The 26,001-nt window shown below is 40.1% G+C and overlaps 1 protein-coding gene across 2 annotated transcripts in view; it reads right to left on the reverse strand.

Annotated features, from left to right (window-relative positions):
- Nucleotides 1–19,828, reverse strand: part of LOC126263201 (glucosidase 2 subunit beta) — a 196,740-nt gene extending 176,912 nt beyond the window's left edge. Inside the window, exon 1 of one of the 2 annotated variants that reach the window (XM_049960264.1) lies at nucleotides 19,603–19,828. In XM_049960264.1, the coding sequence (XP_049816221.1) occupies nucleotides 19,603–19,696 (94 nt within the window). In that variant the 5' untranslated portion in view covers nucleotides 19,697–19,828. The remainder of the gene's footprint in view (nucleotides 1–19,602) is intronic. The other variant, XM_049960263.1, reaches the window with a different exon arrangement.
- Between the last annotated feature and the right edge of the window lie 6,173 nt (nucleotides 19,829–26,001).

A 26,001-nucleotide genomic window follows, 5' to 3' on the forward strand; every position in this document is an offset into this window, starting at 1 on the left:
GTGTGTGTGTGTGTCCTTTTTTTCCTCCTAAGGTAAGTCTTTCCGCTCCCGGGATTGGAATGACTCCTGAAAAGAATTTGACACATATTACACCTTTTAGCTGGGCACACCATAGTTTCTGAGAGATACAAGACAGAAATTTTTTATTCTGATCAACCTCAAAAAAATTTGACCGATCATTGAACAGATTCGGTAGGTAACAGTGAAGACCTCTGAATTGCATATTTGAGTTCATGCCCACATCCTGATTATGACAAAAACCTTTTTTATTATATAAAATGTATTTTATCACAAAATAATCAGCATTTCAATTTTACAAATTGTTTTATCCACATTATAAAGACTAAAGACATTGAGTACTTTTATTTCATTACGAGCCATTTCAATGTTTCACTCATATAGCTCATGACAATGGAAAATATCTCGTATCGATTTCTGTGCTTCCTTGGAGTGATGCAGATGGTCGAATAAACCCACAGACAAAGTCAAGGCTGTAACTATAAAAGACGGTCAAGTTTCTTTACCTCGATTAAGCAAAAAACAGACTCCAGTTGGACAACAGTATACCAACAGCAGCACTTGCATTGTTACTGCACTATTAATAGTCTTCTGCCTACAGGGAATACATTCACTGTCGCAAAATTCTATATCATGTTTTCCTTCCATTAAATATACTCCTTCATAAAATAAACAGCATTTAAATATTATAATTGGTTCTAATATTAAGAGAAAAAGTTGCTACTCACCATACAGTGAAGATGCTTAGTCGCAGATAGGGACAACGAAAAGACTCTCACAATTGAAGCTTGAGGCCTTCATCAGCAATACACGCACACGCACAGGGGCGCGCGCGTGCGCACGCACAATCGCAACTCACACACACAACTGCACTCTCAGGCAACTGGAACCACATAGCGGGCAGCAGCAGTGCCTGATGTGAGCGGTGACTGGGCGGCGGTAAGGAGGCTGGGTCAGGGAGGGGGAGGGATAGTATGGGTGGTGGTGGGGGGGGGGGGGGGGCACAGACAGTGAACTGCTGCAGATTAGTCAGAAAGAAGGAGAGGTGTGGAGTGGGGGAGGAGGGGGGGGGAGGAAGTAACAGAAGAGGAAAGAAACAAAAAGACTGGGTGTGGTGGTTCAATGACGGCTGCGTAGTACTGGAACAGGGAGGGGGCTGGATGGGCAAGGGCAGTGACTAATGAAGGCTGAGGTCAGGTGGGTTATGGGAACATAGGATGTATTGCAGGTAAAGTTCCCACCTGCGCAATTCAGAAAAGCTTGTGTTGATAGGAAGGATCCATATAGCACAGTCACGGATATGAAGGATAGATATCATGTTTAGCAGCATGTTCAGCAACAGGGTGGTCCACTTGTTACTTGGCCACAGTTTGGTGGTCACCATTCATGTGGACAGACAGCTTCTTGGTTATCATATGTACATAGAATGCAGCACAGTGGTTGCAGCTTAGCTCGTAGACCACTTAAATGGCTTCACAGGTAGTCCTGCCTTTGATGGGATAGTGACCGGACTACAGTAGGTGATGGTGGGAGGATGTATGGGACAGGTCTTACATCTAGGACTATTAGAGGGGTATGAGCTATGAGTTAAGGGATTGGGAGCAGCGGTTATGTAAGGATGGATGAGTATATTGTGAAGGTTCGGTGGATGGTGGAACACCACTGTGGGAGTGGTGGGAAGGATAGTGGGCAAGACACTTCTCATTTTAGGGCACAACGAGAGGTAATCGAAACCCTGGTGGAGAATGTAATTCAGTTGCTAGAGTCCTGGGTGGTACTGAGTTACGGTGGAATGCTCCTCTGTGGCCAGACGGTGAGACTTTGAGAGGGGTGGGGGACTGGAAAGACAAGGCATGGGAGATTTGTTTTTGTACAAGGTTGGGAGGATAATTACAGTCAGCGAAGGCTTCAGTGAGACCCTCAGTATATGTTGAGAGGGACTGCTTGTCACTGCAGATGCGACGACCATGGGTGGCTAAGCAGTATGAAAGGGATTTCTTTGTATGGAACAGGTGGCAGCTCTCGAGGTGGAGGGATTGCTGGTTGTTAGTACGTTTGATATGGATGGAGGTACTGATGTAGCCATCTTTGAGGTGGAGGTCAACGTCTAGGAAGGTGGCTTGGGTTGAGTGGGGCCAGATGAAGCAAATGCCACTCCCATCATGCACTGGTGCTGCTGCTTGCAGTGTGGTTTCAGTTGCCTGAGACTGCAGTTTGTGTGTGTGTGTGTGTGTGTGTGTGTGTGTGTGTGTCTATTGTTGATGAAGGCCTTAATGTCCAACAGCTTTAATTGTGTGAGTCTTTTTGTTGTGTCTATCAGCAACTCAGCATGTCTCCTATATGGTGAGTAGCAACTTTCCTTCTCATAATATTCTGTTAAATACCATCCTGAATTTTCCACTGTTTGTTATAAATGGTTCTCCTATACTCAGTTTTGTTTTGAGATGTCTTATGCTTCAATGTAATGGCTATATATCAGAGGTGAATCCGTAACTGTAATAATAATAAAAGTAAAGCCAGTGATCACTATCAGGACTAACCTGAACCTAAGCCTCCAAAATCTGTAGTTTGACTCCTTCACCAATCACCTATCAGATAATTTCACCATCTTAAAGGAGGCAGACAGTATCTTTTTTCCGAAAACTATAGAGTACCATGCTGAAAGCCAAAACAAGAGACAATTTTTCAATGACAGGAATCTCAGCAACATTTAACCTAAGTTTATGATCTAAATTTGTCATATCCCTTAGGCAGTCATGTGACATTTCAATTTCACGACAGACAATATGACAGCCTCAATTCCTGTCGCTTCAGTTATCCATCTTACTGTATCTTTTGACATGTTTCTATCCATTGGTGACTGGAAAACTCAATTCTTTGAGTGTTTGCACCTTTCAGTCCATGTGTCATGGCTACAATTTAGAACTGGCAGAACATACTGGTTACAGACCTCCCCCACTCTAGCTACACTAAAAATCTCCTATTGAATCCCATATTCCACAACTAAGTCATCTCCAAGCCATTTTATTCTGCTGTTTCCTCCTTTCAGTCCATTCACTAGCTGTATTTAATGATTTGAAAAATGTCGTATTACTGCCCTGAGCTGCTAAAATTCTTTATTTACACAACCTGTTTCAGTCATCTGACACCATCAGCTTCATAAAAGTGTTAATAGCAATCATTTTATGTGAAACATAAAATCGTTATCAACAGACGATAAAACCATGAATTATACACTGTTATGATGTTGTAATATAAATTATATTGTCAATCTATAAAAGCTGTGTTAGGTAGTGTACTGCAGCAGTTAGCTCTATGTGCAACAAACCTGTTCACAGCATTAACCCCAAGTACAGTTACAACACGAATGAGTATGCTACCTAGCACAGCTTTTACATATTGACGATGTAATTTATATCACGATAACAGTGTATAATTCATAGTTTTATCATCTAATGATAATTTTATATTTCACGTAACATGATGCTATGAATACTTCTATGAACCTGATGATGGTTAGATGACTGAAACAGGTTGTTTAAATAAAGAATTTTACTAGCAGCTCGGGCAGCACTACGACGTTTTTCAAACATATCAGAGCTGTGGGGCACCAACTCGTGAAAATATACTGTAATTAATGACTCTGTAGACTGGGTCATTTAAACCATAATTAATTTTCACTAATTTTCCTTTTATTACAGTCATAATATACCTACTTTAAAAATGCATTTCAGTGATTCAGAAACCTTTTCAAGAGCAGCAAAAAGAAGAGAGACGCAATGGTCGCCTAGTCCACTCTCTTTTCTGTTTTACATTTCATGCACAGTTGATGTAAGATACACTAACATTTTTAAAAGCTCCAACCAGAAAAAATGAACTAAATGAAGCCAACTGTTTGTATGAAGAATTGAGCAGGGGCATCATAAGTGATTACGGCTGCATCATCAGCAAAATGCCACAGTTTCTGTATTTTAGTTCAAATAGACAGAATGGTCAGCATCTCATATAAGAATCCATCCTACCACGAAATTTTAGTTCATACAAGATGTGTTGCACATGTGGAACCAGCACAGGAATAAGCCACACAAATTAATGAGTGGATATTGAATGAAGTAATATGACCACAGTGTGGTGTGACTGCCATTCTGTTAAAGGTCATAAAGGACAGTACAGCTTTGTCTACACTGCAAGTTGTCTAATGAATGAGGTTTCTGAGGGATTCACCAGTACGGCCCTTCATCTCCTTAAGCAATGAGCCAACAGAAGAGTTTTATGAATAATACGGACAGAGCTCCGCCAAGAACTGTGACCCTGTCACAAGTAATGACTTATGGAGGGCAGTGAACTGAGAATGTTGATAACAGTAGATGTAGAACAAGCACAGGTGAAAGAAGAGCAGTGCGAGGAACAGTAAAGAAAATGGTTCCACCAAAATAAGAGTTCTGCCCTGTTACCAGGATATGAAAAGGAAGACTCATTCACAGTATTATATTTAATACGGACAAATACTCAAATATATTTCAGTTATAGGGAGACAATAATTTGAGTTTACATCCGGACTGGGCTGGAGCTGCGCTGGTATCTCCCCCCTCCCCCCTTCTGTGGCAAGATAAATTGTAGGATGATCCCTTTGCAACTCCATCCCAGAAGTAAACTACCAAAATAAGTGCTTTAAATCAAGTGGTAATATGTTCTTTCCTGCAGGAAGATTAAAACACTGGCTGCTTTCATTCCATTGTCAGCTAGGTTTGGTGGCAACAATTTGTCACGGCATAATTTATGCCATAGATCAAGTGAGTGTGGACTTGCTTCCAGGATTCGTGAACTGTCAACAGTCACTACAAAGATGCCCTGAGAGGATTCTCTTGGTGTAGTATGTAGCCTTGTGTGAGGTAAGTATGATAAATATATGGATGCAACATAAGACTGCAGTTTTTCTTTGAAAGATGTGAAGCAATGTTATCCACTTCTTGGCGGAGCCTGCAGTCTGTTGGATCACATGCTGGTTATCCACTCTTCTTCCCATTTTTGTAGAATATGATTCCGAGCTGTACCCTTATGTCAACTTCTGGGATTTTTATTGGCAGCAGGAATATCAAACAGAGGTACACTGTGCGGGGTGGCCGTGAACAAAAGCGTGGCAGGACCGAACGGGAGCAGCCCACGAACAGATAAGCGGACGAACGGAAAAGGATGGACACGCACAAAGACAGACGACCAAGCAAGACACCAAGAACAACAACACACAAGAAGCAACAGGGTCACAAGCGAAAACCTCACAAATCAACAACGTCCACTAGTACATGGAAATAAGCAAAGTAAACGTGATATCTGTAAGCGAGACATTGAGAAACTCACGTGAATATCAGACTGCCTCGCTAAGTGAGAGGCACGTGCTTAAATACATGATAGGGTACATCGCTATTGGCCACTGGGACCACGTGCTCCAGAGTGGCGTCCTCACATTATTCACAGGCCATGAGTGCGCGCAGCCACGGCTTACGGCGTGACGACTGCCGAGACCTCTAGTGGTAATCAATGTCCACGGCATTTGGCACGGATTCGAAACCCGTGACGCTCAGTACCAGATTTACCATAGAGGTTCCTTTAACGTTGAAGTCGTATAAAAGATCAGAATCGTGGAGACACAATCGCCTTCAAACTACTCAGGGAGTCACTGCACAGGTGAACACTTCTGGCGAGTTGAGGTTGTACGTGTGTGTGAGCTTTGTGTCCTGCTATTAATTCTACCATGTAGATGCCATATAGTGTCAGACGGGAGTGTTATTCAGAAACATTTTTGTCAATAAATACATAGCCATCTTTTTCATTGTTCTTAGAGCCATCACTATGTTTCAGACTAAGGTTGCATTGTTGTGGAGGACCAAACAGAACCTGTGGCAATGAATATTTGGGTCTGTGTGATCTTTGATGCCATCTGTACTATAGGTCCAGCAATACACCATGGGGAAGCCCCTTATTTGGGGTAGGTGACTAAGTTATCACATGGGAAGAGGACCTATAATGCATGTCCTTTAGTCAAAATTATTTAAAGCAGGCTGAACTGTTGCAGTTGTTACTGCATAAGGTTTCCCTGCCCAAAAACTAATAACACCTAGCCTGCAGACAGCATTGCTAGTATGATGAGAGGAAAATTTTAGTCATTTCAGATGAGTCCCACTTCAACCTGACCAGCCTGAAATGGCTACATATATTTTACATGGTACTGTGATGACAATTGGGCAGCCTTCATTTTTGGGCGGCACAGCAGACAAAAGCCAAGTGTAACACACAATCTCATCACCTGCATATTGAAACCAATTTCACTGCAAAGAGATTGAGAGCCCTATTTATTCCTTTAAGGCATATCCATAAACCATACTTCAGCAGCGTGATGTTTGCCTCCCTGTGACAAGGAATATGCAAATCATTTTCAACCAGCAATGAGGGTCCATTTCTTCCCTAGCAGGCACATTTATATGACTATGAAACCACTCTGAATTATCTGGAATATGGTCCGCAAATAATTTGTCAATGTTCTCCAGCAGTCGCTTAATACACTGTGGACTTTCACACAAACCACGTGGAAGGAAATTCCATAGAAAATATCTACATGGTTTGCACTATATGGAACAATATTTAGAGGCGATGACTGCAGTACATCGGAGCTTGATATTATTCTGATGTCATGTAAAATTCTATAACACTTTGTGCATAGTTAAGTATCTAACATATGGTATAAATATCATTTGTAGTATGTGTATAATCCTCAGAATTTATATTTTGACAAATATTAATGTAACTGAAGTTGTAGCATATCTGTACAGTGCATGATAAATGGGTATTTGTTGATTTGATTCCTTGTGCCACACAGATTTTGGCAAAACATATTCAAGTACATTTCTTATATCTATAAAGTCTTGTGCCATTGGTAACACATTCATAAACTTTTTCTATGACATCACCTCTAGAGAGAAAATTGTGCTTACACCCACATCTAATACCAGATTTTTTACCATTCAAATCGTGTATCAGGCAGAGTTTGTACATACGTGCTGGACACTCTACACAGTGACCGTGTGCCTCTTGATTCTCAATTGGAGGCCAAGGCTGTTGGGGTAAGGGCACTTCAGGATTTTACCATCTATAATGTTTATCTCCCCCCCCCCCCCCCCCCCCCCCACTCAGCGATGCAAAATTTCATAAGTCAAAATCCTTATCCTGTCAGCATGCTGTAGTCTTTTTAGCAGCATGCTTTGGCCACAGAAACCTTGCAATAAGCGACAGCCTTGTGATAATGGAGTTTATTTACGCTGGTTACATGATCGCTCCGTGCAGAGCCAAATGAGAAGTGTGCTTAATTTATAATGAGTACACTTTATTTACGTACTGCCTACATTACTATCTCACCTTCCCCCATCATTCCTAGTCTCGGGCGACTTCAACACCCATAACTCTTTGTGGGGTGAAACAATGATCACTGTTCATGATAAAGACTGGAAACTTTACCAGCACAAGTTGATTTTTGCCTCTTGAACTGTGGGGACATGAAGCGACCAGGTGGAGGGGGGGGGGGGGGGGGGGGGGGGGGGATGACAACGTTAGCCTGCTTTATTTTTTCATTGATAGTCATTAGTATCGACATACTGCGTTCTTATACAGGCTGAAAAACTGGGTGGTGGAGGGGTGAAAGTTCAACACTGACTACTGTAAATGATGTAGCTAACAGTTGCATTTCACAGTTCTTTGCTTTCACTGTCCACAATCCCCAATATTACACTGTTAATACAGCCAGTTTACTATTGGTTAACTTTTGATAAGCCTCATTAATAGTTTGCAGGCAAATATCAGCGTACTGCTACAATAGTTTACCGTTGAACATCTGTTGTTGTTGTTGTTGTTGTTGTGGTCTTCAGTCCTGAGACTGGTTTGATGCAGCTCTCCATGCTACTCTATCCTGTGCAAGCTTCTTCATCTCCCAGTACCTACTGCAACCTACATCCTTCTGAATCTGCTTAGTGTATTCATCTCTTGGTCTCCCTCTACGATTTTTACCCTCCACACTGCCCTCCAATACTAAATTTGTGATCCCTTGATGCCTCAGAACATGTCCTACCAACCGATCCCTTCTTCTGGTCAAGCTGTGCCACAAACTTCTCTTCTCCCCAATCCTATTCAATACTTCCTCATTAGTTATGTGATCTATCCATCTGATCTTCAGCATTCTTCTGTAGCACCACATTTCGAAAGCTTCTATTCTCTTCTTGTCCAAACTATTTATTGTCCATGTTTCACTTCCATACATGGCTACACTCCATACAAATACTTTCAGAAACGACTTCCTGACACTTAAATCTATACTCGATGTTAACAAATTTCTCTTCTTCAGAAATGCTTTCCTTGCCATTGCCAGTCTACATTTTATATCCTCTTTACTTCAACCATCATTGGTTATTTTGCTCCCCAAATAGCAAAACTCCTTTACTACTTTAAGTGTCTCATTTCCTAATCTAATTCCCTCAGCATCACACGACTTAATTCGACTACATTCCATTATCCTCGTTTCGCTTTTGTTGATGTTCATCTTATATCCTCCTTTCAAGACACTATCCATTCCATTCAATTGCTCTTCCAAGTCCTTTGCTGTCTCTGACAGAATTACAATGTCATCGGCGAACCTCAAAGTTTTTATTTCTTCTCCATGGAATTTAATACCTACTCCGAATTTTTCTTTTGTTTCCTTTACTGCTTGCTCAATATACATCTATGAGCAGTAAAAACCTAACCACACAGTTCTTGCAGAATAATACGGTATGTGTGGCACTATTGAACAGCACTGTCTTATTTTAACACATGGCCTATTTGTGTTACATTTATTTCACAGTTAAGTTGACGCATCGTTGTTGACCTAACCAATACAGGTTTCTCGTCTGAAAATTGGCTGTGGACTGATTGTCTCAGGACCAAACATCCTGACAATAATAGGCACTGAAACTATACATTTTTTGATGTTTAATTTACAGAAGTTACAAGTAAAACATAACGCATTCAATTAACTGAATATATAGAAAAATTCCTTCTTTTTAACAGTTTCTTCTACTACACAGGTTAGGCCAAATTATTTGTTTAAATGATGAAATTAACAGAGATATTTAAGCAAACAATACTTCAGTATGCAGGTGATGAGATGCTTTTGACAAAGCTGGTAATATATTTGGAATTATATAAGGGCTGGCTTTGCTAACACGTTTTCGAATAGAGCCAAATAAATACTTTAAGAATGCTAGTGGTTCATCTTCCAAATGTTTATAATTAGTACAGAACTTATATTTGTTTATAAGTCAACAATAGAAGCTGAGTCATGAAACAATTACTGATTTCACCCTACAACAAAAAATATTAACCAGGAATAATCAAAATAAATCAGGAAATTAACTACATACATACAACTAAGCACAAAATTAGACCTGGTGCTACATTCTTTAGCACTGAGGGCCAACCTTTCTCTTTTATGAAAATGCAGCTTATACTCATGTATGTTGATGGTAATTAGCAAAAAATGAAAAAAAAAAAAAAAAAACAATTTAAGGAGGCAGATGGCAACACAAGAGAGGAAGTAAAGAGATCCCGGCTTGCTTTGTCACGGGGACGTATGGAGGGGGCAGGGGGGGCAAGTTTTGACCCAGGGTCATGTACTGCCACTGGTTGAGACATCGTGGGATCCACTGACATAGGTTTGGTGGCACAATGTCTGGGGATATCTGGTGCCTCAGGGACCACCAGGATCTCCACCTTGGGCACAGGAGTATATGCAGATTAGAGTTGTGTGGAGGCTTCCTTGAACCGGTTTCATGTACAGAGGAGGAACAAGAAGTCGGCAGCCTGTGGTTCCTTCAGTCACTGGGACTGGCATCTGACTGTGAACCATCAGGGACAATGGAAGAAAGAGTCCCAAGGGACGTCTTCCTAGCTAGAGAAGCTGGAGGAGGATGAGCTGCCTCCAGCTGGGAGAATGGGACCAGTGGTCCCTGGCAGGTGGAGGGCCAACGCTCCCAAAGTGGGTGTGGTGGAAGCACCAGAAGGGCCCGCAGCTGCCTGGGGGCAGGTATCAGTGAGTACCTCTGAGGGGCCACTTTATGCAACAGAGGAAGGCACCGGTGACAGAAGGCCACAACGGAGAAGCTGTAGCATAAGATTGTGTCATTTGTCTAGCCTCTTGATATGTGAGCTTGTCCAGAGTCTTATACTCTTGGATTTTCTTCTCATGCTTAAAAACATAACGGTTTGCTGAGCAGGGAGAGTGGATCAGTTTACACAGATGGAGGAAGGGGCACAAGGAATGTTCACGTGCAGTGAATATCCACAATCCCTGCTGACAGGAGTAGCAGTGCAATGGAAAGACGTGTCCGAACTTCATTACCTGAAGCATCCCTCAAGAGGACGAACATAGAAGTTTCATGTCACACTGGTAGACCATCACGTTGACATTCTCAGGGATTGTCTCACCCTCAAAAGCTAAGCTGACGCCCCCGGTAGCAACTCCATTTTCCCTTGGTCTCTATGGAAACACTGGATGAAGTGCACACCTTGTTGGTCTAAGTTGGCCTGCAGTTCATTGTCAGACTGCAGAAGAAGATCACAGTGACATGATATCCTGGACCATACTGAGACACTTGTGAGGAGTGATATACACGGGAATGTCACCCAACTTTCCACAGTGCCTGTGACTGGACAGGAGATGACACTTTAATGAGGAGGGAACCGCTCTTCATTTTAGAGATGGCTGCAACTTCCCCATATTTGTCCTCAATGCTTTCTACAAAAAATAAAGGCTTTGTGGCCAGAAAGGTGTCTCCACCAATACTGGTATTGGGGGGAGCAATTAGCTCCTTGTCACTTCGTCCTGCATTCCTCTTAGACTTTGGCAAGGGGGGGAACGCATTGGAATCATACTCTGTTGCACTGTACAAGGCCTTTTCATATGAAGAGACTGCTGGGGCCATGTGACCATCAGCAGGAGTCAGTTTAAGTCGCTTCATGTGCAAACTATCCATCGTGGTGCCTCCCAACTACAGTAATGGTCGGAATGCACAATGGACACGAATGGACGCAGGCAGGGCAATGCGACGCCCCACACGTCCAGAATTGCTACAGAGTGGCTCCAGGAACACACTTCTGAGTTTAAACACTTCTGCTGGCCACCAAACCTCCCAGACATGAACATTATTGAGCATATCTAGATGCCTTCCAATATGCTGTTGAGAAGAGATCTCCACCCCATTGTACTCTTACAGATTTATGGACAGCCCTGCAGGATTCATGGCGTCACTTCCTTCCAGCACTAAATCAGAAATTAGTAGAGTCCATGCCATGTCGTGTTGTGGCACTTCTGCATGCTCACGGGGGACCTACATGATATTAGGCAGGTGTACAAGTTTCTTTAGCTCTTCAGTGTAAAATAAAATCATCTTCATTATCAATACCTGCCGCATCTTCTACAATAATGTGACCATCAGTAGGTATTAATGAATTTGACGGGTGAATCTGCAGTTTATTTCTCTGCCATATACATGCTTGCTGATGATTCCTCCATTCTCTTATGTTTATGGATGCAGGTGATCAGACAGGATGCTTACATATGTGTCACCTGCAAGTGTCATATCTAGATGTATCAGGGGTCCCATATCACTCCAACTGCACACGCCCCATACCATTACAGAGCCTCCACCAGCTTGAACAGTCGCCTGCTGACATGCAGGGTCCATGGATTCATGAGGTTGTCTCCATACCCTTACACACCCATCCACTTGATACAATATGAAACGAGACTCGTCCGACCAAGCAACTTGTATCCAGTCATCAACAGTCTAACGTCGGTGTTGACGGGCCCAGGCAACACGGAAAGCTTTGTGTCATTCAGTCATTAAGGGTACACGAGTGGACCTTCGGTTCCAAAAGCCCTTATCGATGAAGTTTCATTGAATGATTCGCTTGCTGACACTTACTGATGGCCCAGCACTGAAATCTGCAGCAATTTGTGGAAGGGTTGCACTTCTGTCATACTTCATTTGCCATTGGTCCCGATCTTACAGCTTCTATTTCCAGCTGCAGCGATCTCGGGGATTTGATGTTTTACTGGATTCCTGATATTCACGGTACACTCGTGAAATAGTCATATGGGAAAATACCCACTTCATCGCTACCTCGGAGATGCTGTGTCCCATTGTTTGTGTGTTGACTATAACAAGATGTTCAAACTCACTTAAATCTTGACAATCTGGCATTGTAGCGCAGTAACCAATCTAACAACTTCATCAGACACTTGTCTCATATAGGCATTGCTGGCCGCAGCACTGTATTTTGCCTGTTTACATATCTCTGTATTTGAATACTCATGCCCATACCAGTTTCTTTAGCACTTCAGGGTGTACTTTAGTACTTTAAGTATCTCAACATACAATAATGATTGAATATAATAGAGGGAAACATTCCACGTGGGAAAAATATATCTAAAAACACAGATGATGTGACTTACCGAACGAAAGTGCTAGCAGGTCGATAGACACACAAGCAAACACAAACATACACACAAAATTCAAGCTTTCGCAACAAACTTGCCTCATCAGGAAAGAGGGAAGGAGAGGGAAAGACGAAAGGATGTGGGTTTTAAGGGAGAGGGTAAGGAGTCATTCCAATCCCAGGAGCGGAAAGACTTACCTTTGGGGGGAAAAAGGACAGGTATACACTCGCGCGCGCACACACACACACATATCCATCCGCACGTACGTCTGGATATGTGTGTGTGTGCGCGCGCGCGAGTGTATACCTGTCCTTTTTTCCCCCAAAGGTAAGTCTTTCCGCTCCTGGGATTGGAATGACTCCTTACCCTCTCCCTTAAAACCCACATCCTTTCGTCTTTCCCTCTCCTTCCCTCTTTCCTGATGAGGCAACAGTTTGTTGCGAAAGCTTGAATTTTGTGTGTATGTTTGTGTTTGTTTGTGTGTCTATCGACCTGCCAGCACTTTCGTTCGGTAAGTCACATCATCTGTGTTTTTAGATATATTTTTCAACATACAATAAAATATATACTTCACTGTTATTTACAAAACTGAAATGTCTTTGCATTATCCTTCACAAACTGCAGCAGCTATCTGAGATACAGCTGTCTTTGAATTATAGAATACAAATTCATGGCTGTGAAAGGACTCTCTAATGTCACAAGCCAAAGACTAATAGCGAGTATAAGCTTCACAAGTAGTGTTTATTTATGAAATGTGTCATTTTTTGAAATGAGCAACTCTATAAAATTCATTAGAATTTTAAAATTAATTGACAACAGTGACTTCTTGTGCAGTCAGCTCACACAGCCTACCATTATTCCCGACACACCTGAAGCAATGTTTGTCAGTATTGCGGATGGAAGGCTGCAATTAGAAACAGGTTTTCAAACTCAGTGTACACATAGCTTTAACTAAAAAGTTGCACTTCTTTGGAAAAAGAGACTAAATGCCTTCTTTTTTTTTTACAAGTGTAGCCATTTATTTATGCCACTTATATTTACTGAGTAATGGTCTGCCCTCATATAGTATTATATTTTGTCTTAGGAGAACTGCAGCACACAAGCTTCATCTGTTTTGCTTTGTAAGGGTTGCAAGTGGCTGTACTGTTCAAGCCCCCTTGAGAGGAGAAATTAAAAAAAGTCAATCACATCAGGCAAACTGTAAATTTTCTAAAAAAAAATTTCAATGAGAGAAGCAACAACAACATTTTGTGATATGGTGTCCCATCGGATAAGAGAAGTATGGGGAAGGAAGTGGTTGAACTGGGGTAGGAGACCAAACAGTGAGGTCATTGGTCTTACGGGATTAGAGGATTGGGGAGGAAGTTGGTCACGTCCTTTCAAAGGAACCATCCTGGCATTTGTGGAGGAGGAGGAGATTAGTGTTTTAACGTCCTGTCAACAACGAGGTCATTAGAGACAGAGCACAAGCTAAGATTACGGAAGGATGGGAGAGTATATTCGCCATGCCCTTTCAAAGCAACCATGCCAGCATTTGCCTGGAGTGATTTAGGGAAACCACAGAAAACCTAAATCAGGACGGCCGGATGCAGGTTTGAACCATCATCCTCACAAATACAAGTCCAGTGTGCTAATCACTGGACCATCTCACTCGGTCCTGGAATTTGCCTGAAGCAATTTAGGGAAATTATGGAAAACCTAAATCAGGACCATCAGATGTGGGTTTGAACCCTCGTCTTTCTGAATGGAGTCCAGTTTACTAACACTACACAACCTCGCTCTGTGAGTGTGGTTTGTTTCTCACTAATGATGCCTGTCACCTGGATTCAGAGGAGATCTTCACCTCCTCTTGATAGTTGGCTGAAGCGTCAAAGACTTGCCTATGAGAAGAATGTACAGCTCACAATTTATAGAAACATTCCCAGAACCAATCGTGGGCTTCTGTTTTGAAGCCTCGTACAAGGATTACACAAAACAGTCCTTGAATCCTGTGATCACCTCTGTTGTAGATTTCACGTGCAGCGCTATCTGGTGGAGAACTGTATGCCCCCTCCCTGCTGCCATAACTAGGTCAGGTGTGCACTACACTCGAGATGTAGAGTCCACTTCTGTAGCAATATGTGTGTATCTTAGGTTAGAGAAACCCTGTGCAAGATTGATAAACAGGTATGTGAGTACTCAACAGAGCAGTGAGGTAACTGTATTTGTTATAGAAGCAATTACACGTTCTTGTACTTCAGATAAAAACAAAAAATTAATATTAGAGAACAACTGGATCATTATGTGTAAGGCCCCAGGAATAAATAGCAGTAAGACATAAAATTCCTAATGGATTACATACTAAAAAACCAAAGGCGGGACACCAACATTAGTGGCATATCTGTTGCTGAGAATGACTTAGAAATCCCTAATGAGATTCATGCAGACACATAATGTGAAACAACCTAGTTGAAAATAAGCATCAAAGGTAGCTTACAACAGTCAGAAATATTTCTATCACCCTTCCACATCAAGTATTGAGTGGTGGAACACTTCACTTCAAAGAAAGATAAAAATAAAGTGTACAAATTTCCCAACCAACACATTTTCATAAGCGAACATTTGTATCGGTCAGCATTTGGAAGACACAAGCGCAAAGGTTCTAGTAAAATTGTTAAAAATATTTACCATTAGATTACAATTAGCTGTAGATTAAACTACTCACCAGCAAAGCAAAATGTATTGCTAAAATGCAGTTAAGGTGTACAAGTCTGTTCTATAATCTCAGTGAATGTGGAAATATGGATAAGAGCCCATGAGTCTATTATTGCACCACAGATCAGTAACAAAGTCCCTGAAGTTACTGACCCTCCCCCTTTCCCCCAGGAAGGGGTCACCTTCAAATTATACTCAGAACGGAGAGCTGGACGAAACCTGAGGTAGAAGGCTCCAAAATGTTTAATGGAACATTTTACAAAGTGCCAGATTAGGCTTCGTAGAAGGGGGGGTGTGGGGGGGAGGAGGTATTCACTGCAAATAACAAAAATTTTACGTCTTTTGAGGTCAAAATTGCGTCTAACTGAGGAGTCACCTCGATGCAAATAACCAGTACAGGTGAACTAAATATGTGTTTCTATTAGCCATCCAATTCTGCTTTAACAGTTGCAGATTCTTTCAAGAAATATCAACGCTCATCAGTGGGGAAGTATCCTGATCATGCATCAGTAGGAGGCGAGTTTAACCAACCGAGTGTAAACTGGGACAAATACGGATTCATTGCAGACAGTAAGAAAGTCTTGGAAAGGAGTTGTGGATACATTCTCAAGAAACTGTCATGAACACCTAGTTCAACAGTCCACACACAATGGAAACATTTTCGGACCTCACAGCTACAAACAGGAGTTATGAGCAAAGTTTTAACTGTTAGAAATTGTTTCTGGAGAAATGTGCATCGAGTAACTAGATAAAGGATTGAGAAGACCCATCCAGGTTTAATAACAGTATCCGAAAATTGCTGAAATAACAGAGATTATTGTACTCTCGATTCAAAAGTTATGCTTGACAGTCAACAGGCAACAGTTAGCAGAAAATATTGTAGTTACAAAAAGGTCAATGCACAAAGCGTTCACTTTCCAGTTATATGTTCATAAAAGATGTTGCTGGGAATCCTAGAAAATTCTAATCCCACATAAAAGAAGTTAGTGGGTTAAAGGCTTTTATTCAGCCACTCATAAACCAGTCTGTGTGTGTCAACAGAAAACAGCAAAAGGAGAGCTGAAGGTTTACATTTTGTTTTTAAAAAAATCATTCACACAGGAGGATTGTTTGACTGCCACAAAAACTCCCACACAGAGGACACAGAAATCTGAATCCATGGCACTGACACGCAACTGAATCAGTTGAACAAGTCAGACACCAGATGCAGATGGAATCCCAAACTGGTTTACAGAACATACTCTTCTGCACTGGCCCCTTACTTACTTCGAATTAATATGAATATCTTACCCAAAGGAAATATCCAAGCGAGTGGAAAAAGTGCAAGTGACTCCTGTGCATATCAAATATAAAGGCACTACAAACAAATTTGCAGACCAGTATTGGTCTTCTGCTGAATTCTTTAACACATTGAAAGTTTGAGTATAATAAATTTCCCTGAGAGACAAAATCTTCTATCCACAAATCAACATGGATTTAGAAAGTATTACACCTGCAAAAGTTAACTAGTTCTTTTCTCACATGATATCCTGCAAACCACGGCTGAAGAGCTATAGCCAGGTGCCATATTCCTATACTCATATGATGTGTTCGACACAGTGTCACACAGCAGTCTGTTAACAAAGGTTTATGCAAATGAAATAGGTTCTTGATATGCGAGTGCCTCAAAAACTTTTTACATAATAGAACCCAATATGTTGTCATGGACGGGAAGTGTTTATAAGAGAAAGGTATTGGTATAAATGCACCAACAAAGTGCAATAGGACTGCTCACGTTCTCTGCATACATGAACGATCTGACTGACAGGGTGAGCAGCAATCTTTGGCTGTTTACTGATTATGTTGCAGTGTACAGGAAAGGGTCACTATACAGGGTGACTTGGATAGTATTTCTATCTGGTGTGATAAATGGCAACTTGCTTTAAATGTGGAAAAAAGTAATTTAACATAAATGACTAGGAAAAACAATCCTGTAATGTTTAAATAAGGTATTAGTGGTGTGCTGCTTGACAGCCATGTTGATTAAATATCTGTGCATAACACTGCAAAGTAACATGAAGTGAATCAAGCATGTAAGATTGATTGTAAGGAAGGTGAATGGGCAACATTAATTTATTGGGAGAATTCTAGGAAACTGTAGTTTATCTATAAGGGAGACCACATACAGAACACTGTGTGACCTATTCTTGAATACAACTCGAGTGTTTGGGGTCCCCACCAGGTCTGACTAAAGGAAGAAGACAAGGTAATTCAGAGATAATCTGTTAGATTTGTAACTGGTATGTTTGACGAACACACAAGTATTATGGGAATGCACAGAGACCTGAAATGGGAATACATGGAGGAAAGAAGACATTCTTTTTGCGAAACACTACTGAGAAAGTTTAGAGAACCAGCAGCAGACTGCAGAAAAATTCCATTTCCACCAACACACATCTTGCTCCAGAACCACAAAGACAAAATGAGAGAAATCAGAACTTTATGAGTGGAACAGGAAAGGGAATGACAAGAAGTGGTACGGCATACCCTCTATCATGCACTGTATGGCAGCTTGTAAAGTATGTATGTATACATCCTGCTGAATGGAAAGAAGGGCATATTTCTGCTAAACTAGGTCGGCAACAAAATGATTACAAATTACTGGAGCAGCCAACAGCAAAGTTTTCTTTATTTTGACTGACATTTATGGACACAAGTATTTGCTATAAAGACTTTTGTGAATAATCTGCTTCTATTGATGGCAATACTGTGACAAAACCAGTGATGTAATTATTTTACTACAATTTGCAGCAATGTAGGCCTTTTTTACTGAAGATAAAAGTATATTGCACAGCTTCATAACGATGTAATGTCAACAATCCATACAAATGCATACACAAATCTATGTTTCTATGCAAGTAATTCTTGTTATTCTTCACTGTGTCAACACATGCCTTCAGAGAAGGTTGCTACAGAGTTGAGATGAATGAATTCATAAGTGTTAGGAAGCTGTACGTCATTACATGCTTTCTTTGGCCTGAATAATAGTGAATGTCATGTAATTCTTAGTTCTTGAGCTGTCTCAACAAAGGCTGCACATAGCCTACAACAAAGCAGATGATGTTATCAGCAAGTTAAACTGAGAAGTAAAACACTATGTTGGGTCTATGTGAAGCATATGCACAATACAACATTATTGCGAACACAAATCAGTTGCACCTGAAACAGTGTATAGTATTGACTACATCTGGGCTGACTTTCAAGTAATTTGGACCAGTACTAATGTATTTTGGTAATTCTGGTATATTACTGATGAGTGTAAAGGCAGCCTTCTCTTAATGCTCATCATCTTACAATTCCAACTGTGGTTATTTTGTATATAGACAGATCAACAATAAATGTAAATTATATTAATTCTTATACATACAACGTATGGTGGGAAACTCTAATATGCATATTCAGAACTTATTTTTTTTTTTAAATTTGTATCTGATGTCGTGAACTAACTACTGTTAATGCAATAAGTAAACATGTATTAGCTGAAATAACTGACCACTGTAAACATTTTTCAGAAAAAAAGTTTTAATTTTTAAAGTGTCCACCTTAAGAATAATATAAGAGTTAATACAGTAACAAGTTGTAAACACATCTTCGAATATAGGCAACTGCTTTATTATAGCTTCAAGTAGATACATGTGTTCTACATTGAACATTGCTGTTAATAATGTACCACAAATCAAAAGAGAAAAGTTGGATTTTGCTCAAAATGGGGCAAAATACTTAAGCGGCAAAAAATTGCGATGGACACTTCAGTGATCGAAAATGGGTAACACATTATCACTCGGTTTAATAACAAAGTGGATAAACTGTACGTCTTGTCCAGGTAAAACTGCAACAGACTTCAGCACAACGCTTCGGTCTATACCTACAGAAGTAAACATTTCTCCCTATGGATTGTATTTTGCCAACATTCAGGTGCTTTACAATTACTCAGCGATGTAGGATCTACTACGTATGTCAGAAATGAATTCCTCCAATAAACAACAACGATCTCATGTAAACAAGAGTGGCTCATGATGATACACTTTGTATTTCATAACAACTCACGAAGTTCCAAAAAATACAGTTATGCTGGTTCATAAATGCTACAAGACCGTCGTTTCTATTACAATACCGACATTAAATGATACGAAAACATGTAACCCGCGGATTACTAGGCACGTACAAGACCTGCGTGATGGATGTCATGGATGTAAACGTTGATGCGCTCCATGGTATGAATATGAAACGCACAAACACCATAAACGGAGTTTTCAACAGCACTTTATTTGGTCATTGTCAACATCTTGTCTACACAGAAAATACGCTAAAGTTGCATTCTCAAAACTCACTCGATAGAGCGACTCCTCGAGGCCGAAGTATTTCTGACGTTCCAGTGTACTGGAAAAACAACGCAAATACAGACAATGACAGACGAAAAATCATTTCTTTCTTTATTTTCTTTCACGCCGGCTTCTTCTTAACCTACAAACCACTTTGCTGCGCTGAGTTTCGAGTTATCACAGATAACATAAACCTACACGTCAGTCGTTCGTTTACTTATTTCTATGCCCTATGCCATGCCTTGTCTGTCAAAGATAGTAGGGCTATCAGAGAGACTACCAAGGGTGTTAGAAAGGACTACGCAGAAATGTACACCAGACTGTAGCCCTGTCCAAAACCGTAGCCTTCTCTTTATTGGATAATCAAGTGATTATAAATTTATAAATTAATTATTAGGAAAAATTATCGAAATTTAATTTGAATATCACATTTATTCCCTGATTTTTACTGTCACTCTGTGGTTTTACGTTCATAAACTTGTAGGTGTAGTGATTGTAGAGCACGTACTGCTTTTCTCATTTAACAAAACATTAAAAATGTACAACAAAAAGATTACCAGGCCACGTGTGGAAGTAACGTTTTTAAAATGTAAAAAACAGAAGTCATGCGTGGAAATCCGGAGTTGGTTCGTAAGTAAATTACGGGTCTGCCAATCCTTTCCTTTATTATCGCCAATAGATCATTCATGTGTGCAGACTGCTGTTTATTTTTTTCATTTAGACCTAAAAATGCCTCATCTGGACTTTCGATATTTGAAAAGTTGATCGGGTGCGAGAATTATTCAACAGATAAATTTTCCATGAAGGCTTAGTCCATGACGAACTGTGGGATGTAGTAGGAAACTGTCCTTCGGATCCGACGAAATCGGATTTCCGGTTTATATTCTTCGCGGACAACGCAAAATGTTCCCTTTTAAAGACGCGATCACAGTAGCGGAAGCCTGGAAGAACTTGGAAACATCATTTGAAGGTTTTGGGCTCACATGTAGATTGGTATTGCACAGAATTTTAATTACAACCAAATTAGATAACTACTAGTCGGCAGAAGAGTATTGTGACCGCATTTAAGATAAATGAGATTAAGTTCCCAGTGAGTGGATAATGAATAACTTTGCTCCTGGCTGGATTACTGGATCAAAAACAACCTATGTCTATGGCACTTGTAGACAGGGGCACACATATCACCAGAGATTCTATTGAATTAAAGTTACTTCAAGACATGAAATCTGAAGAAGCAAATGGAAATGAAGATTAACTTTATTTCTAAATAAACAAGATCATACAAAACACATTACCAAATGCTAGAAGTACAATAGATCAAATCACCGTGCTAAATATTATTCCAGCAAGGGTGAAAAAGAAGGAAGCCCCTCAAAATATAACAATAAAGGAAATGTAGAAACAGTCATAACAAAAGAAAGAAAGGGCGATGATGTATGTAGATTGTTGCGCCTCAAATGCATCACCAAGGATAGATGGAAGCTTCATAATGCCAGGCCATGTAAAGGGCTCAGCGGCCAGCATGAGAGATGATAGCTCAGTACCAGAAGCTTCTAGAAATGTTAATCAGACCTAATACCATATACTTGTGATAAAAAGAGTACATGTAGATACATCTGACGTCATTCAGATACCAAACTCAGCCATGAATATGATGTCAGATAATTTGTAAGCAGAGGAACTAAAGAGATCCTTAACAAAAGTAGTGGCTTTATCGGCGATGCAGAAGTTGAACTGACTGCCAAAACATGACCTACAAATGGCATATATTGTCTGAATACAGCCGAAATAAAACAATGTTTCTACATAAAATGTAGTGGGTTCCTATGGCATCTCATGCTGGAAAAATATGCTGAAATTGGCAAAAGTTTCAATGGAATTAAATGGAGATATTGTGATCAAGAATCGCTGTGAGTTGTGTTTCATGAGAAAACAATAACTTTTCTGCTCAAAACTAGGAAAAGGTGTTCGATAAAACACCTTCGACTTGGAGTATATTCCGATCTGCGTGGAGACAGTGTCTATTGCTGGAAATCTCTATTCTCTCACTTTTACTGGTATTTTTTCAAATACGAGTTTTTCTATGTTTTGAAAAAAAAGTATCTGAGGGTACACAGGCATTTAAAAATTTTAGATCCATTGTGGAAAATCAAACAGGGATAAATCTTAAGAAGTTGTAGTCTGGCAATGGAAACGAATATGTCAACGATGAAATACAAAGATCCCTGAGGTCTAAATGTATTAGCCACCAACTTACAATATGATAGCTGGTCGGGGTGACCGAGCGGTTCTAGGCGCTACAGTCTGGAACCGCGTGACCGCTATGGTCGCAGGTTCAAATCCTGCCTCGGGTATCGATGTGTGTGATGTCCTTAGGTTAGTTAGGTTTAAGTAGTTCTAAGTTCTAGGGGACTGATGACCTCATAAGTTAAGTCCCATAGTGCTCAGAGCCATTTGAACCATTTGTTCAATATGATACAGTGCACAGAAAATGTTGTTGCTGACAGAGCTAATAGAACATTGGTTGAAAAAACCAGGACCATGATGTTCGATGCTAATTAACACAAGGAGTATTGCGCTGAAGCGATGTCTACAGCTGCATAACTATCGAATCGTTCTTCATTCAGCACACTGGGACATAAAAAGGTCATATGAACTTCAGTACAAGAAAAGCTTTCTTTATCATACTTGATTTCTGGCTACAAAGCAGTTGTTCACATTCAGGAATCTCGTTGCAAGAAGTAGGATGAGTAGTCACAGAAGTTGACATTCATAGGTTACCGTCAGGCATCCAAAGGCTATCGATTAAGAGATACGGGAAATCGCTGATAACTGTCAGCAGGTATGTAAATTACGTGGAGGGCGGTAATTTTGCAAGTTCAAAGATAGAGGAACCTAAGATCACTAATGCCTTCGGATTGAAACAAAAGCCGTTTTCATGACATCATGACAGAAATTTAATCAGTAAACAGTGACAGTGAACTCTTTTATGGTTTTGATAGTGATCCAATGGAAATTAAAGACCAAGACAAGGAACATGAAATCCAAAACTGGATCTTCTAGTTTGACACTGGGGTTACACCTCAAATGTCAAAAAGAGAACTGAAACCAAAGGAATGGCCTGAACATTTTACTCGTTTCTTACAAGACGGACTTCCTAACGATGACATCGATGTCAAATAGGCCTTGGAAGAAACAAATAAGAAATAACATAAAAAGGCACTGAAAAAGAATTCTCTTCCCAAGTTCATAATGACACAGTTAAAGGGGCAGAGAGGTCCAGAAGAGACAGACCTCTCAAGGTTAAGTGGGTATTAAAAATAAAGCCTGGGACTGACAGTACATGAGAGACATTTACAGGACATTTAATGGTAAAATGGCGCTCTCAAGTTCAAGATGTTAATCATCAGTAAGCCTTTACACCAGGGGTAAAGCATGCATGTGTTAGATATCTCTTATCTGGTGTAGCTCAAGAGAACATGCAGATGGACTATGTCGATATTACTGCAGCTTATCTCTGTAGAGACCTAAATGAAGAAATTGGTATCACATTACCATAGTATTTTGTAGTTATTGAGAAAGTATGGAGGCTGAAGACAGCTGTTTATAGATTTAAACAGGCTGGTCGGAACTGCAATCAAATAACCGATGCAGTGTTAAGCAAACTGAAACTGACAAGATCAAATACTGATTCATGCGTCTACTTTCACAAGCTAGTCACCATAACGTTATATGTTGATCATGTGCTATTATTCCCAAATTACAGAACGACCTGCCCTGACAGCTGTGTGTGTTAAAGCCCCACTTCCAGAATGGTGTGCTGATGCTAGATTGAATCTGTCTGGTGAATTAACAACGATGATTGGTGTGCCAGTCAGCATGGATGTGGTTTTTAGGTGGTATCCCACATCCCAGAAGGTGAATACAGGATTGGTACCCAAGTCAGACCTCAGTCTCACGATTCACAAACATTTCGAAAAACTTTTGTTCACTTTCACAGCAACAACACTACAGGCAGACAGGTGGGGTACACACATTCCATTCCAGGGGGTAACAGGATGGTGACAGGAAGGGCATCTGGTCACCACTTAAATTAACCATATCAAATCCATCAATAAACTTGTCGACCCTGTACCAGTGTGGGACAAAGGCACCAGAAAAACAAGATTCTCAAATGGCAGAAATGTTTTCAATCATATCAAAAATTCTTTAAAAAGATTTTTAGATATATATATAGAAGAGTCTGGACCAGTGAGCGGATGCCATGGTATGGAAATTACACAAAACCGTGAACAAGAAAAAAGCAGGTCTCTCAGTAATCGTAAGCAAGAAAAATTCTGGAGAAATTTGGAATGAGTGAAGCCAAGCTGGTGTCAACTCCATTCAAACTTGGATTGGACTTCAGAGCAGTTAAATCAACTAACTTCCATGCCCCTTATCAGGAGGCAGTAGGAAGTCTTCTATACATAAGCCAAATCCCCATACCTGACATATGTTTTCCTGCCTATCTTCTTAGCTGATATAATAATAAAAGGTCGATTAGTTGTCAGTAGAAGGAGTGTTTAGTGTTTAAAGGAAATCACAGGCTATAGCCTAGAATTTTCTAGAGATGACTGTAGAGAAATATAGTCTTCAGTGATACAGGCTGGGGAAATGAAATCAATGGCAGATATTATATAACTGCTTCATCCATAAACATCCAAAATTCTTTGATTTTGTGGACTAGTAGCAAATAAAAAACTATAGTAATTCCTACTTGTAAAGCTGAGTATCAGCATAAATTGCTCAATTAATTCCTCTGTTTAAGACAGTATATGCCTGCAGTTGAACTGAGTCACTTAAAATATATTTGGTAACAAAGGAGCCATTCAGTTAACCAAGGATCCAGGGACAAAATCTAGATCGAAGCATATAGATATGAAATATTTGTCAAAAGTGTGCTGAATCAGATGTTATTGACACTAAACATCTGCCATCCAACACAAAACCACTAAGTAATACTAGACATGAAACGTGTAAGAAACTATGGACTTGTGAAATAACTGTAGGAATCACTGGTCATTTTGAACTTCACATGGTGTGTCGATATCAGTTTAATAGTATGTGTTGGAATATGTAAATTAATATTGACAGTTTTCAGTTTACTCTTTGATTTTTACTGTTACACTGTGATTGTTGTGAGTTCAAATATGTGTACAGCTTTTTTTATGAAATAGAATGTTAAGTTATTATAAAAGTTTCACATTAATTACACTAAATATGCTCAACAGATACGTACATCAGAGATCACAGGAAATGCATATAGATTATGACTTATTGGAAATGAAGGCAATTTCGGTGAATTCTACTAAAGAAATCTTTCTGTGTTATCAGCCAAGTGACTGCTTAATATCATGACTCACTCCTTTTCAAGTTGATATAAAACAATTCATGATATGTTAAGATTGTAGACCGGCCATGTAATGGCAATTAAAGCTGCAATACTGCAATACATTATCAGAACGGTGAATGTATCTTTCATCTTGCTGTAAATATAAAGTACACACAAAAAGCAGCATTAAACAGTTGCAAGCCTATTAGACTCTAAAGCTGGATTTCTATTACTGACTTCAATTAAACATGGACTGAAATGTATTAAATACACAAAAAGTATTACCACAAGGCAAAGAGTTCACTACATGAAACAGCATCTTGTCATTAAACATCTGTGACTGGTCAGTTTAGAGCTTATACTTCCTATGATATAATTTTTCATAAAAATGTGCTATGTCAATGTGCACACATTGCATATCAACATTTATATATACACATTCCTGATGGGCATACCTGATACTTGAGAGTTGTGAACACAGAAATCTTCTGAATATGTAATCAGACATGGGACATCTAATGAGATGGAAGTCTTAATCTATATCCATCCTTACATACATAAAACAAGATGTATGTATGATTGTCTGTATGTATGTGTGTATGTTCAGCACTGCCTTTGAAACCACTCAGTCGATTTCAACTAAATATGTTACTTGAGAATCAGCACTGTGAGAGCTGGAATCTCGTACCTCCCACAGGGGTAATATAGGTAAAGGAGTGTTTTGCCACCCCTGACATGTAGGCTGCCCTGTACAAGAGATATGTTGTGTGAGTAGTATTTGCATTACTTGCAGGGGCTACACATGAAGATAGGTGCAGCTGAACACAGAGAGAAGGACAAGATATATAGTGAGAGAGGGGGAGCAAGGGGTGAACACAGAAAGGAGGGGGAGGGGATGGACAAAGAGGGAGTAAGAGATGATGAACAGAGAGTGGGAGAGGAGAGGATGAACAAAGAGAGGAAGATGTGCAGAGAGAGGGGTGTAGTGACCTTGCTAAATTTTGGGCACTACTGTAGAAATAACAGCTGTGTTGAAA

This window comes from Schistocerca nitens, chromosome 6, assembly GCF_023898315.1.
Source record: "Schistocerca nitens isolate TAMUIC-IGC-003100 chromosome 6, iqSchNite1.1, whole genome shotgun sequence".
Classification (NCBI taxonomy): Eukaryota; Metazoa; Arthropoda; class Insecta; order Orthoptera; family Acrididae; genus Schistocerca; species Schistocerca nitens.